The sequence below is a fragment of the Prionailurus bengalensis genome, chromosome A1 (genome assembly GCF_016509475.1).
Source record: "Prionailurus bengalensis isolate Pbe53 chromosome A1, Fcat_Pben_1.1_paternal_pri, whole genome shotgun sequence".
In the NCBI taxonomy this organism is placed as follows: domain Eukaryota; kingdom Metazoa; phylum Chordata; class Mammalia; order Carnivora; family Felidae; genus Prionailurus; species Prionailurus bengalensis.
In genome coordinates this window covers 232608361-232624493 of record NC_057343.1, presented here as the reverse complement: position 1 = coordinate 232624493, position 16133 = coordinate 232608361, and the positions used below count along the sequence as shown (strand labels likewise).

General features: G+C 43.4%; 1 protein-coding gene across 2 annotated transcripts in view; it reads left to right on the top strand.

The window, feature by feature from the left end:
• The window catches only part of MARCHF6 (membrane associated ring-CH-type finger 6), a 77102-nt gene extending 61061 nt beyond the window's left edge, over positions 1-16041 (top strand). For both annotated transcript variants that reach the window (XM_043601039.1, XM_043601033.1), the window contains exons 23-26: positions 4317-4406; positions 6830-6962; positions 8359-8494; positions 12263-16041. In XM_043601039.1, coding sequence (XP_043456974.1) covers positions 4317-4406; positions 6830-6962; positions 8359-8494; positions 12263-12353 — 450 coding nt within the window. In that variant the 3' untranslated portion in view covers positions 12354-16041. The remainder of the gene's footprint in view (positions 1-4316; positions 4407-6829; positions 6963-8358; positions 8495-12262) is intronic.
• Positions 16042-16133: the final 92 nt, after the last annotated feature.

Sequence of the window (16133 nt, the reverse complement as noted above, 5' to 3'; positions counted from 1 at the left end):
ATCCTGTGTGCTCTAGATTAGACTTGGAGAAGTGGGAAACAAAGGGAAAGTTACGCACATGTGACGTCTTTCTGTAAGGTCTGTACTGCAGGGTAGTCAAATCGCATCAGTGACTGAAGGAAAGCTATTTTTTTTATGGAGTAATACCAGCTAATAAAGGTAGAGGAAGTAACAATTAGAAAAATCACTGTTTTGCAATAGTTCACAAAACAGGTGATTTCAGCAAAGACTGTTAGTGGATGCTGAACCCGTCAGGTGAAAGTTGATGGGTCTTCAGTTACTACCGCTACATAGCAAGTTATGTCACAACGGTGTGGCTTAAAACAGCCATTTATTTTGTCTACACAGTCTGTGGGTCAGAAATTAAGACAGGGCACATTGGCTGGTCTCTGCTCCATGTTGTGTGGGGCCTCGGCTGGGAAGACAGTAGCTGAGTGTGATTTGACAGCAGCAGCCGGAACCCTTTGGAAGAGTCATCAGTCACATGTGGGGGTTGGTGCCGGTTGTTGGTTTTACCCCAGCTGGGCTGTCGGCTGGAGCTCCTGGATGTACCTGGGCTTCCTCACAGCCGGGTAGCCTCCAGGAAGTGGGGCCTGTTACTTTGTACTTGAGAGAAACAAGTGTCCCAACAGACAGGGTAGGAGCTGCTCATCTCGGAATTCCCACGGTATTGATTTTCACTCCGTTGTAGTGGATCCAGACAAGACGCAGAGGTGGGCCCAGGTTCAAGGGAAGGCGGTGTAGACCCCTAGCACCTAGGAAGAAGAATTTGCAGGCATGTTTCAACACCACTACGATGCGGAAGTAGTTATTTAAATGGTGGCCAAGTGTCATCTTGCACATTACTTGATATCCCAAAGGAAAATACACAGCTTTACTGTGGAAGGGTCAGTCAGACGCTGCCTTAACGCAATGATCACTGCAGATGCCACAAACGGGTACGATTTCAGTGGGCGGCACTGAAACAGAGCAGATTGCCCCTGACATTCAGGTGCTGGCCTGGCATCGGCTGGGCCTTGCTGTTCTCCTCCTGGCAGAAACAGTTTCACAGAACATCAGCATCACACAAGACCACTTTGTGACCGTGACGGGTCAAGACAAAAACAAGACCCTTTCAAAACCATGTCTGAACATGGGCAAAGCGTGAGCATTGTCCAAACCACAAAAATGAGAAAACACCCCCCGTTCCCAGCTAACGTCATTAGCCGCTGCTGCATTACTAACTACAGTTTTAGCCTCAGTTGGTCCCTGCTTCTGGGCAAGATATATTAAGATACCCAGGATAGATCACCTCTGCTTTCTAAGAGCATCTGACACGGAGCAAAGCCCTGTGCCCTTCCTTCCCCCATATCACTTCACACAAACCGAAATCCTACAGTCAGCTCTTCCAGCACTCTCACCGAGCGCCCCACGCTCCCCAGACGGTGTGCTCTTCCTTCCTCACGGCAGCGAGCAGTAAATGCAGCTTGCGTGGTTACACGTGTGTCCCTGTGGTGTTGACGGCACCCAGCATCGTCCTTCTGCAGAATGACTGGAAACGCTCCGGTTTTAGGAATATTGACGTATTATGACCCAGTGGTTTCACTTTTCGGAATCCGCGGCAAGGGAACATTGACATGCGCGGGAGGCACAGACCGGGCTGTCTCCACCATGTCATTGTTTCTAATGCCAACATCGTAAGCAGCCTGCATGTCCATCAGCAGAGAATGCCTAAAGAAAATGTGATATATTTTTGCTTTGGCACTTGATGTAGCCGTTAAAAAGAGGGAAGTAGAGTTGTGTGTTTTGTTAGAGCGAGTTGTCAGTCATGTTTGTAAGTAGGAGAAAAATACAAGTTGTAGATGGCTATGCGTAGCATGGTGTCCTTAAAATTCTGGATAAGAACAGCTTGCTTTTTCTCCGTAGCTGACTCTAAGCTGCTTGCCTTTCCCGTGTTAAGTGGCTGCAGATTTATGGGAGACTGGGCCCTTGGAGTTCTGGCAGAGGGACCCGTGTGTGTGTGTGTGTGTGTGTGTGTGTGTGTGTCCGTGTGTGTGTCCGTGTGTGTGTGTGTGTCCGTGTCTGGCAGAGGGACCCGTGTGTGTGTGTGTGTGTGTGTGTGTGTGTGTGTGTCCGTGTGTGTGTCCGTGTGTGTGTGTGTGTGTGTGTGTGTGTGTGTGTGTGTGTGTGTCCGTGTGTGTGTCCGTGTGTGTGTGTGTGTCCGTGTCTGGCAGAGGGACCCGTGTGTGTGTGTGTGTGTGTGTGTGTGTGTGTGTGTGTCCGTGTGTGTGTCCGTGTGTCCTGGGGGAAAAGACTGGCTATCAGTGGCTCTTGAAAGAGCTTGAACCTCAGCAATCTGTGGACCGCCTCAGGTGAAAATGAACTTCACCTGGGTGTCTTCTAGACTCCAAAGGCCAAGAGAAAGCTGAATTTGCAAGTCAAATCTCCCCTGCCTGGGGGCCTGGGATAGCACAGGAATGAAGCAAGGAGTCTTCACCATGTTCTGAGTAGGGAACTAGGGGCTTGCTATCCGAATGTCTAAAAGGCTAAAACGTCCTTTTGTAACCTTTAGGATATTCTTAGTCTGACCTGAGCCTCATTGAACCTGCAGAGAAAAATAACAAATGCTTGATCTAAGGGGGTGCACAGCAACCACAGAAAGAAAGGTCTGGCAGAGCGATGAGAACACGTGCCCAATGACATGCCTGCTAAACCCTGAGCATCCAAATAGAAGAATAAAAACACAGGTGATCAAGGGCAGTATGTGTGTAGACACACACACGGTGGCAGTAAAACAAAGTGAAACTGTGGTGCTACATAGCACGGATCTCAGACATTCAGCAGGTGAATTGAAGACGTGGGTCGTCACCATTGAGGTTCACACTGTGTTTCTGGAAGACCACTGCAGAGCACAGAGCTAAACTGAACAAGTAGGAAGTTGAGGGTAAAGGTAAGGGCCTTGGAGAGTACATCCAGGGAAACTAACATCCCCTAATAAGGGCTCCAGAGTGCAGAAATGAGCGGTGTATAATGAAATAGAAAAATTTAACTGAATTGAAGACAGTTCTGATTCTGTAGGTTAAAAGCTCATCAGGTTTGGTGAAATGGACATTGATGAGAAAAATTTGGGGCATATCTTGGTAAGATAGAATTCTGAGTCCTAAAGGTAAAGAGAAATCATAAACCTCGAAACAGAAAATCATATTGGTAATGGACTTTTTTCTGTAACACACAAAACCATACGGCAGAAGAGCATTTATAGACAATTGCAATAAAAGGTACAAAAACCAGGCCTCCTGTACCGAGGCAGAATGTCATTCAGCCATTTGTCTGTCAGGGTGAAGAGCCATATTTGGGATAGCAAGAATTCAGTGCATACATCAGCCTTTCACCTCATTTGAAGAAGGTGCTCAGAATACAAACCAAGCAGAGCAGTAAATCACATCAGCCTGAAGATGGTAGACAGTGAAGAGGGCTGACAAACAGTATGGGCAAAGTTCATATAAAAATGATGCTGCATCATTTCTATGGGATGTAGATATATAGATACAAGTAAACGCACAGGGGAAAAACGTGGAGGGTACGTTAACAGTGGTCATTGCTGGGGAGCGATCGGGTTTTGGGCTGGTAGTCACAGAGGACTCCAGCCTTCTCTGCAAAGGTTTTGATTTTATGTAAGAGTACATCTAAATGTTAATGTGTTACTTTTTAAAAAACACATTAAAAAAACAAACCCAGAGACCGGGTTATGAAGGACTTTGTGTGCCATGCTCAGGAGGACTTCCGAGTTGTAAGCAGGAGACTGTCCTTATGTGATCTGACTTGTGATGGGGGTGGTGATATTTCTGGCGGCCTGGTGGAGAGCTGGTATGGGCGGTAGAGGCTCTAATAACAGTTCAGCAGTACTAGAGCTGAAAACTCTCTGAGCCTTCGGGGTGGTTTCTTCAGGCCAAACATGGCTCCACAGGCTTGTTTTGATGTAGTGTTAGCTCAGCTGAAGGCAACATAGCAGCTTAAGACGGTTGATGAAGTAAAATCATGGCACTGTTTCACTTGCTTTTGAGATCCCCGTTAATGTTGACACGTTTCCTCATTCTCCTGGGGAAATAATGTAGGTTTCTAAAAGATAATAGAATGAGTTTCATTAGAAAGATTGAACTTGAGCTCTTAGGGGGAAATTTCCCTGGATTTTTCTAGTGTATGTTCATCTTCTGTAAAATTGTTACTAATCCTGTAGGACTTCTGTTTTGAAATGAAATATTCAAGAAAATGTATAGCCTGTCTGCTGAGTTTATTGCTGAAAACAAACACCTTTTAAATGGTTTTTTATTTCCTAGGACTGGGCACTTGGAGTCCTTCATGCCAAAATCATCGCAGCTATAACCCTGATGGGCCCTCAGTGGTGGTTAAAGACAGTAATTGAGCAGGTGAGCAGAGTTCGCTTTCAGGAGAGACTAGGTGGGGCAGGGGTGGTGCTTGGCTGCTGGGGTGCTTAAGTTTCATTTTCCACCTTTGAGTTTTCTGCATTTTCTCTAATAAGTATATGTAACTTTTTTTTTCTAAGAAGACAGTTTGCTATTTTATCACCATGAATTTTCATCAACCATTCTTAAGACTTTCTCCTTTTTTTAAAAAATGTTTTTGTATTTATTTTGAAGGAGAGAGATAGAGCACATACACACCAGTGCGTGGGAAGGGCAGAGAGAGGAGAGAGAGAGAGTCTCAAGCAGGCTCTGTGCTGTCAGCCCCATGCAGAACTCCATCTCACAAACTGAGATCATGACCTGAGCCAAAATCAAGAGTTGGACACTTAACCAACTGAGCCACCCAGCATCCCAAGATTTCCCTTATCTGAAGTTTAACCAGTGGCTTACAGTACCTAAAGCTCCGAAGTAAAGGCAAAAATTAGTACATGTGGTTTGTTTCAGGGAAGTTCTGATGTACGCTTGGTACTCAGTTTTCTAAATCTGTAGTCGAATAAAGAGGTTACTGTTCAAGACAGTAAATCAAGGGCAGGGGAAAAAATAATTTAAAAAGTAAAGCTGATACTGTATACTTGAAACTAATATAACACTATATGTTAACTAACTGGAATTAAAATAAAAACGTTGGGGCGCCTGGGTGGCTCAGTTGATGAAGCATCTTTCAGCTCAGGTCATGACCTCACAGTTCGTGGGGTTGAGCCTTACATGGGGCTCTGTGCTGACAGCTCGGAGCCTGCTTGGGATTCTCTGTCTCTCCGTTTCTTCCTGCCCTTCCCCCGCTTGCACATGCCCCTGTGCACTGTTGGGCTCACTCTCTCTCCCCCCCCAATATAAATAAACTTAAAAAAAAAAAAGACTTAAAAAACATATCCCAAAGCCTTAAAAAATAATTAAAATACAAAATAAAAACAATCTTAATGAAAAAAAAAGCAGAGCTGTTAGGGAATGTTTTACTACATAGCATGTAGGTTATTATTATCATATTATGGAACTGTCCGATACCTTGATCATTATGGTGATAACCTTGAAAAAAATACATTGTGCCTCTGTACTCTGGTAATAAGGCTGGGAAGTATGAGAATTTGCTTTAGGAAGATTTCTATCTAAAATAGCCAACATAACAGATTTTGGTACTTATTTCTTTAAATTTTAGTTGACTAGAAAACGTACTTGTGGACAATCCTCTTATCCTTAGGTCAGCGTCAAATAGATTCGGCGTTCTGTTGCAGGAAACAGATGTATAGGAGATAAAGACAGTAGTTCCCAGCTCAGTATGCACAAGAAAATTGTCAGAAAAATCCTGGCCCCGGAGATTTGTGGGGGTAGGAGCGCCAGGAAGTGGCCGTGTGTTTGCATCCACTTGGGAGTCTCCAGGTGTGACTCTGGCCCTTGCCAAGAAATGTGGAGAAGAGGGTTTCCTCGCAATTGGACGTTGTGAAACATTGTTGATCTTTGTAATATTTTGCTCTCTGAGACGATCTTTTTTCATACTGTGTGTGTAAGTTTGAACAAAATGGTTGAGAAACACTGGGATGTCTTGTTGCATCAGTTTAGATTCATCTGGGATTGGTTGCCTTTGGAGGGTTGAGCCTGTTGTCAAGCATGTCCGTGCGCTGTGGCCCTTGGTTGAAGTGTGCTTCAATACTCTGTGCTGCGGGCCAGGAGAAGGCGGGGTGCTGGGGAGAAAGCAAGAACAGAGGTCTTCAGTTCTGTCCCCCTCTGCTCACCATCTTTATTTTCCGTTATTCCCAAGGTTCTCCCACTTCTATTCATCCTTTCCTCTGAAGTGCTATTCATTAGAACTTTCTGGATAAGATAATGAAAATACTGGAGAAATTCTTGACATAAAAAAAAAAAATTCACCATAGAATTCTTTCATACTAAATTTTCACGTAAAATATCTTCGGTTAAAATTTGATTTATACAAGCTTATCAGAAACATGTTCCCTGCTTATAATGTTTTCTTTCATATTCAGATAAAACGAACGTAATCTTGATTAATAACACAGATCATTCTTACACACGTATGTGAGTAGTTGTTTGGGGTTACGATGTGGTCTTCACCTCATATTATTGGGTGTATCCAGTATTGTATAGTGCAGGGCTAGTATAGTTAGGATTCTAGACTAGTGTTTTATTGTTTCATCCCTTTGCAGAGTTAACCTCAAAGTGTAAGGAAATAAATGCATTTCTGTAACGACTTCTGGGCACCGTACTTAACATTTGTGTTCAGAATTTGTCTTGACTTCGGAAAAAATCACCAATAGATTCAACTCCCTGTGGCTTGGATTCAGTAGAGATTGCTCTGTCAACTTGGGGGAATTTGTCTTGTCTCCCTTTTTCTAATTTTCTCCCTCACGTTTCAGGTTTATGCAAATGGCATCCGGAACATCGACCTTCACTATATCATTCGTAAACTGGCAGCACCAGTGATCTCTGTGCTCTTGCTTTCCCTGTGCGTACCTTACGTCATCGCGTCTGGAGTCGTTCCTTTACTAGGTGGGTAATGCTGGCCAGGGAGCTGGAGACGGCACCTGTTAACATCACTACTTTCTCGGCACTTCCAGTGCCATAGGCTGTCTGGCTCCAGATGATTAATTTGTGAATATAAATCCAGCTAAAACAGTGATTTCGCAAGACTCTTTTTCTTCGATTTGACTACTTAGGGCAAGATTTGGGGAATCATAAACTTCCTTGATACAGTTTTTTCTCTAGGCAAGTGAGGAAGTATTGATATTTACACTGTCCTCAAAATAGGTACAGCTTTCCTTCAGGTTGTCTTCTCCTGACTAGAAGTGCTGTGATCCCATACTTGTAAAATCAAGGTGAAGTGTTGTTATATTAGTAACTAGATATTATTTTTTTAAGTTTATTTTGAGAGAGAGAGGGAGAGAGGGAGAGCACGCACATGCACACTAGCAAGGGAGGGGCAAAGAGAGAGAGAGAGAGAGGATCCCAAGCAGGCTGTGCACTGTCAGCACAGAGCCCAGCGCAGGGCTTGAACCCATGAACTGTGAGGTCATAACCTCAGCTGAAATCAAGAGTCGGATGCTTAACCAACAGAGCCACCCAGACGCCCCACAGCTAGATATTAGCTTGTCAATTACATGCTCACAGGTCCTCACAGGACCTTAAACCCAGCATATTTTCAAAATTAGAAGCACAAAGTTTCCCCTCCAAATCTTTTTTTTCTACTGAATTCTGTCTCTTAGTACTTAGCATTACCATCCAGAATTTGCATGGGTCAGAAACCTTGTAGGTCATCTGTGTCACCTTCCTACTCACATGGTCCCCAAGTCCCGCTGCCCCAGCCTCCAGAAGCCATTCTCTAACCAGGCACCTTTCCCTGTGGCTCTTACCTTAACCTCAGTGGCCTCCTGTCTGGTTTCCCTAATTTGAAGCCACCGCCACTAATTCACTCTCCACACTGTGGCCACAATGACCTTTCAAAAGAATAAGTCTCATTGTTCCTGTCTGGTGAACATCCTCTTGATGGTTCCAGCATGGCCTTTATTTTATTTATTTATTTTTTTTTTTAAATTTTTTTTTTAACATTTATTTATTTTTGAGACAGAGAGAGACAGAGCATGAACGGGGGAGGGTCAGAGAGAGAGGGAGACACAGAATCTGAAACAGGGTCCAGGCTCTGAGCGGTCAGCACAGCCTGACGCGGGGCTCGAGCTCACGGACCGCGAGATCATGACCTGAGCCAAAGTCGGCCGCTTAACCGACTGAGCCACCCAGGCGCCCCAGCATGGCCTTTATTTAAAGCATTTCACATGGCAAGCGTCAGCTTCAGTTAAGCACCTCCCAGCCCTGCCTCCTGGGGGAAGGACATATTTTTATTTCACGGTCATTCCATATACACTTAGTTTGCCCTTTCTTTGTTTTACAGGTGTTACTGCAGAAATGCAAAACTTGGTCCATCGGCGAATTTATCCGTTTTTACTGATGGTTGTGGTATTGATGGGGATCTTGTCCTTCCAGGTCCGCCAGTTTAAGCGCCTTTATGAACATATTAAAAATGACAAGTAAGTCTAGATTTCCGTTTATCTGTTTTTAAGATGTCTCTCTTAATTTCTGTTTCTAATGTGATAAATCATAGTTGAGAAGAGTGCTCAGATTCTGGATACGTTTTGAGGTAGAATTAAGGATTTGCTAACAGATTGGATGTAAGATGTAAAAGACAGTGTTATCAAGGATTCCACTGGGGATAGGGAGCTGTCACTTTTGGAGATGAACAAGACTGGGAGAAGCAAGTAAAGGGAGGAAGGCTTTAATGCCTATTCTAAATAGTTTTTAGTCTGTTTCCTAATGTTTTGGTCTGACAGTACATTAAATAGTTTTAGGTAAAAATACGCCTGTATGAGGACTTGGCCCACCTAAGCTCTACCTGCAACCAGGGGCCACTGGGTCACTCTGACCATTGCCAAGAGAGGCTGTAAGGTTCCTACAGAAGTACTGTAGGGCCTCTGTTTGAGGGAAACTGTGACCTCTGCTCCATGAGAGATTGAGGACAGCCAAGGAAAACACGTTCTGGGGATAACAGCCGTCTGACCTTCCATGTCCTAACAAAGCCAAATGGTGGCTGGCAGAGAGAGTGAGTTATAATATAACTCCATCCTGGTTTGCCAGGAAGAGTCCCAGTTTACACGTGTTGTCTTGTTTCATTGTTAACAACACTCTCGTTTAGACATGAGATACCTCCTCACACCTGTTGAAGTGGCTACAATTAACTCAGGAAACAAACAGATGTTGGCAAGGATGTGGATAAGGGGGAACACTTTTGCACTGTTGTTGGTGGGAACGCAAACTGGTGCAGCCACTCTGGAAAACAGTGTGGCGGTTCCTCCAAAAATTAAAAATAGAACTACCCTACAACCTAGCAGTTGTACTAGTAGGTATTTATCCAAAGGATACAGAAATGCTAATTCAGAGAGGCGCATGCACCCCAATGTTTATAGCAGCACCAAATTATGGAGAGAGCCCGGATGTCCATCGATTGATGAATGGGTAAAGAGTGTGTGTGTGTGTGTGTGTGTGTGTGTGTCTGTGTGTCTGTGTGTGTCTGTGTGTCTGTGTGTCTATACACACATACATATACACAGTGGAATATTAGCCATCAAAAAGAAAGTCTTGCCATTTGCAACGACACATAGAGTGTATTCTGCAAAGCAAAATAAGTCAGGCAGAGAAAGACAATTATCCTATGATTTCACTCATATATGGAATTTAAGAAACCAAACAGATGAACATAGGGGAAGGGAAGGAAAAATAAGATAAAAACAGGGATGGAGACAAAACATAAGAGACTCTTAAATACAGAGAACAAACTGACGGTTGCTGGAGGGGAGGGGAGGTGTGGGATGAGTCAATGGGTGATGGGCGTGAAGGAGGGTGCTTGTTGTGATGGGCACTGAGTGTTATATGTAAGTGATGACTCACTGGGCTCTAGTCTGGAAACCAGTACTACGTTGTATGTTAACTCACTTGAATTTAAGCGAATAAAAAAAAAAAGATGAAATTTAGGGTGTTCAAGGCTTTTCCAAAGCATTCACTGACAAAAAACCCAAGTATACTTGGGCAGTCTGTAAAGTTCTGTCTACCGGGAAAGAACAGAGAGGGGATTTCAATGGTGAATGTCCCATTTTTCTCACTTCAGTCGTTTAGGCCGACGAGTACATTCTGCAGACAGTGCAGACGAGACATGGCCTCGGCTTTTTGCTGCTTTCTTCCTCACCCTTGTCCCCTACCCTGCTCGTCTGCCCCAGCGGTCTCTCCTGCCTACCTTGGAGCATGTCTTACTCATTATTTTCTGCTCTTTTGCTGCAGCCCAGTGTACGCTCTTCTCCCACGTTCGTTCTTCGCATAGCAAACTGTGAAGGGCAGGCTCCCTTGAGGCCGCGCCTCGGGTGCCGTGGTTTCCACCGGTCCAGCCGCATCGGAAAGGGAGCAGGCTCTGCTCGTGGGGTGTGCGGGGCGGGCTGTGGGCACGAGAGGGTGCTCGGTCATTAGGGAGAGTGGGCGGTGGGCTCAGAGTCTCCTTTCTCTGCACTGAGTTCCTTTTTGGTCCTGGGCAAATGAATTAAAATCACTGTTGTCTCTGCTTTTCATTGCTTTTTCATTGCCATAACGTCAACCCCATTTTTGGCATAACTTGGTGTATCTTGTGATTATGGGTGTGTCAGGCAGTGCCTGACATTAGCATCAGGATACATTAGCATCCAGTTGTCATTGTTTAAAACATTGATAAGCCGTCACAGTTAAAAATACACTGGTGGGGGAACTAACTGTGAGGGAAAGGAGTAGTTAACATCAGGAAAAGGACTGGTGAGAGAAAAAGAACGAGGATTATACCGTGGGATCATGGATGAAGAAGCAATAGGGTTAGTGAAATGCTTTAAAAAGTGACGTGAGACTACTCGGCAGAAACTGCCACAATTTCGCATGAGGCTGGTGTGTGTTGGTGGAAAAGTGGTGAAAGTCGAAGAAGCGAAAGTAATGGTGAAAAGTGAAAGTCACTACACTGAGTCCAGCACATGCCAGGCCTTTGTTGCCGTGGCTTTTGTGTGCTTCTTATTTCTTACAGCAGTCATGGGGCACAGTACTGCTGTCCTCGTTTTATTGGCGAGTGAGTAAATTGGGTCTCAGAGACCCAGCTCCCGGGCCAGCCTGTCGCGTGCCGGCTTTGCTGTCCCGTGCTCGCACAGGTGGCTGAGGACCGAGTGGCCACTCGTGGGTCTGCAGAGCTGACTTCACATGGGCACCGTGTACCCCAGCCTCCTGCCGCTCGTGGCCACAGTCGGCTCTCACCCACTTTCCTCCGAGGCTCAGCCTGCAGCCCGGGCCCCAGGGTCAGGAGGCCCCCCTGCTTCTCCACAACCGCTGCCGTTGTCCTGGGGATGTGGTGTCTGGTCACGCCAGCCGTGGTCACTTCTGTGTCTGGTGCTGTAGCCCTGCACCCTTTGCCCTGACCTCCGTATCATTGCGGCACGTGACTTAGGGACGTGTAACGCTCTGTTGTTGGGCCGTAACCTCCTTCCTTTCGTCCCTTGCACATGCTCACTTCTCTGCCTTCTCCCCTCTGACCTCATTGAGACTCTTGCCTTTGGGTTGCTCCTTTTCTCTAGAACTAGAGCTCTTCTGATCCACTTTCCTCTCTACCTAGCTTTCTGTTTCTTCAGATCTGTCTTCTGAGCTGTTTTAGAAAATATTCCTGGGGCGCCTGGGTGGCGCAGTCGGTTAAGCGTCCGACTTCAGCCAGGTCACGATCTCGCCGTCCGTGAGTTCGAGCCCCGCGTCAGGCTCTGGGCTGATGGCTCAGAGCCTGGAGCCTGTTTCCGATTCTGTGTCTCCCTCTCTCTCTGCCCCTCCCCCGTTCATGCTCTGTCTCTCTCTGTCCCAAAAATAAAATAAAAAACGTTGAAAAAAAAAATTTAAAAAAAAAAAAAAAAAAAAAGAAAATATTCCTAACAGATAAATGCCCTGAGTCAGTTGACTGTCTCTTACCCCCCGGTGTCTGCGTGTGCACGAGAGCCCCAGCCTTCGGGCCAGAGGACACACGCCATTGCGTGGGATCCGAGGCCTTCCGACGTTTGCTGCTCTCGCCTCGCCGTGAGCTGCCTGCTTATGTGCCTGTTGCCAGTGTTCATTCTACACTCCCCTTCAGACCATTGAAGGGTTTTAAGTGGGAGTGATCTGATTTGCATTCAAAAAATGTATCACTGGCTGCTCTTAGGAAGAATATTTTAATATGTGGGATCATATAAGAGAGTAACCACCCTGTTTTTACAACCTAGATACCTTGTGGGCCAACGCCTCGTGAATTACGAACGGAAATCTGGCAAACAAGGCACATCTCCACCACCTGCACAGTCGTCCCAAGAATAAAGTGGTTGTCTCAACTACCTTGACCTTCCCCTTGCCTTTACGTGTCCTTTTTTGTGGACTTCTCTCTGGGAGATTTTTCCCAGTGATCTCTCAGCATTGTTTTTAAGTTAACTGTATTTGACTTGTGTTCTCAGCATTCGGAGAAGCAGCGTGCAGGGCCCTGCCGCCCTTCCTGCATCTTCCACCATCGTTGCTGTCTGAGGTCTGTACATGTGTAAATAGAAGTTCCTGGATACCCTAAAACCGTGGATTAAACAGAATGTGCATTGTACATCTTTAAACAAAATGTATATTAATTTATTAAATCTAGTTGTCACTTTATTTTGGACCTGCTGTGATCTTGACAGGAAATGTGCCACAGAGCCATAGTGCAGAGGCAAAACTTTTTCACGACGTCCTTTGGAGCGCGGTATCCCGGTGTTCCTAGCAGTTCTTATTAAGTAAACTGTGCATTCTGTCTTTCTTGGCTGTTCAGACCTTACCAAGAACTTGAAAGGAAACAAGTAGAAATCAGCAGTGGAGTGTCTGTGGTAAGAGAACATGGACTTTGTGCTTCACTGTCGATCGTTTTTGGAAGTTATTTTGTATAACACCAAAGCTGTTGTACATTTTCTACTGCCTGATTTTTTTTCATGTGTCTGTGTTTATAATATTGTATAGTATCTTGTGCTAGGTGAGGAAATTATTTTTAATTTTGATAATTTAATATTCCTAGTGATCAGCATTAGGGGTTGGGCTTTTGTGCTTGTTCGGGGCATGTCTATACTTAGAGAAAAAAAAAAGTCCACAAGAACGTTTTCCTTAGTTCTCTCCAGCCCCCCTTTTCCACACACAGTTGTCGTTTTTTTTCTCTTTGGCAGCAGTAGCCAAAAGTCATGCCGGATCGCAAGTCTTCTAGAATACTGTCAACAACAGTACCGCATCATACTGGAATTAGGACACGCTGAGGTGTTAGCTAAATGCACACGTCGTTTGTGGTCTTAGATCGGCAGCGCCAGGGAAGGCAGCCTAGATGGAACACCTGGTCCTGCTGCTTGGGGCACCCCGTTGGGTCAGGATTAGGGAGTCCATTTCTCCTAGTTTTCCATGAGTAAATCCCAAAGTTTCCAGAGCTTTTTGTTTACAGAAGAAAACTACAAATGAAACCAGTTTGATTTTACCCGTCCTGAAGGAAGCTGGCTCGAGCTGGCCTTTTTGACATAGGAGTGAAGAAGGTGTTTCATTGGAAATGTGCTGTAAAATCTCAGAATACTGAACACTTACAGATCTGGTTTTCCCTGAGAACCAAAGCTTCAAGAATGAAGTATTTAGAGCAATACAACAGTTGGGCACACGATCCCAGTATTTAATGGTAATGGTATATTGTAAGGGTGGTGTTTGTGTTTTGAATGTTGTCAGAGAAAATGGGCAGCAGAGGTCTTCAGGAACTCTTAAAGAGTTTCCATATAGTATTAAGATCTGTAGACTTAAACCTGAAGATTCTTTAAATATGAAAGTCAGCCAAACGTAAGCTACCACAAAAGCAGACGTAGTCTGGTGGTTTTACATTTCAACAGTTTTTCCTGAGGTGGTAATTACTTTACCTTAAAATATAGTGTAAAACATCAGTATCAAAAAAAAAAAAAAAAAACAAGCTTGACATGGGGTTCAGTGTGAACACCCTCTGGCACTTTGTAGCAGTCCTTTCCCTTGTATTTGAAATAAGGTCTTTGCTAGCCCTGCGTTTATGTGGAAATGGAATCCTACTTTAAAAAATTAGGAGCATTTTAAAATGTACTGCCACCTATCGTGGTACGTGTCTATATATAAATTGTTCTCTTTGGGAGAAAAATATTATCAATTGGGCATAGAACTTGATTATATTAATTTAGCTTTCTTTTTAAAATTTTCAGAGAATTTATAGATCTTGATATAAAGTCATTGAACACATTTATCCATTTTATCGGAAAGAGAGCTAGGCAGATACCACAAAAAATTAAAAATTGTTATTCTACAAAATTTTAAATGAATCTTATCAGATATTTTGTAAAAAAAAAAAAAAAAGAACTGAAAAGAAAAACATACATATATATGAACATACACGAATGGTGAAAATCTTGCCCTCCATTTCACCGGCAGATACTTTATCTTGTTGTATCTAAGGATTTCCTCTTGGTTTTCAGTTGTGCTCTGTCCTGTTTTTAATAAGATGAAAACTTTCATAAGGAAAGCGTTTGCTGACATAACATTTACATGGGCAGCACCAGAATTTTATTATTAATCAATAGTCTCATGAACATTTGAAACCTCTGGTTCAGAAAGTTCTAGTATTGCTGCCCTTCATGTAGAATAAAAAAAAAAAAATAGTGTAGTTTTGCTTCATTTTACATTGGGCTAAAACCGTCTTCAAGGAAATTAATTACAAAAGAAGACCATTTTGCTTTATTTTTAATTGTTTATAAATGGAAGACAAATCAGCATTTGGGAGTAAGTTTCACATGACCAGTTATCAAATGGTCATATTATGAGGTGTGCATTTGTCATTATTAGCAAATTATGTTTGAGTTTTAAACTGTTGAAGCTAATAGTTGAGACGAAAACAAGAAAATACCAATGTGAGGTTTATGTATAGCTAGCCTTAAAAAAGTTCCATGTTTTTAGGTGATTTTTTCCTGTTAGTTCTCTGGAGAAACCGTGGAAATTGGACATCTCAATTCCAGATGTAAACAAAAAGTAATTTTTATTTCAACATTTAATATAGCTGTTATTACTGTGGATCCTTGTGTTTTTTCTTTCCCTTATTCAAGTAACAGAGAATAACTTTTTCTTAAATGATTTGGTCTTAGAGATGTCATTTCTGTATTGGCAAATGCTATTATTAAAGTGTAATTCTTGAATTTAGGTTGAATTCATGGCTTTTTAAAACAAAGAAGCACTGGACATTTCTCCACTGTATTGTGTTTACCCCCCCCCCCCCCCCCCCCACACACACACACCCGAGAATGCAGTGCCGGTCTAAGAACACTGGCAGTTTTGTCAACTTCGCAAGTTAGCTACTCATTCTCACTTTCAGGACTATTTTAAGCTCTCTACTTACTGTGATAAGTTTTATACTTGTAAAATTTTAAAGTGATTATGTTCAAAATACTCCTTTAGAATGTTACCTGCTCGGTTGCCATCAAGAAAAGACAAAATGTCGTGCCACTAAAGTATTAACAAAAACCTTGTGTGTGGAGATTGTAACTCCCTTGGTTGGGCTGTCTTATATCTCATTTGTCCCTCGGGCACATACTTTCTCTTCACCCTGTTACTGCCCTGTGTCATTTTTTAAAAGCAGCCATCATGAGAAAGGGTTTCTTTCACATAATCTCCAACAGTATGCTTGTTACTAATACAGTATTAAAGGTGTAAGACAGTATATACCCAATTTCATTCCCAATGATTTTGTATGAGTGCCTCGTTTTGTGTCAGCAGAGTAATATACAATACCTTAACTGGAAATGTAATGACTGTAAGGCCTGGAACTGACTTGTAGATGGTACGTAGAGCACTTAGTTATTTAGGACGTCAATTTTCTATTGAAGCAAACACCTTAGACACCCAGACCAATTTTATGTATATATATTCTAAAATGCTCCCTTTTTTATGTGGTTGGTTGTTGCCTTCTAAGTCAAGAGAACAAAATTGAATAAAGCGAATGTTAGCTGTAGCCTAGTTTTTTTGGTTTGTTTTGCTTTGTTGCAAAATTACTTCAGAATTACAGAAATGTGCATTATTAATCAGCATAGGTAGATAATCTAG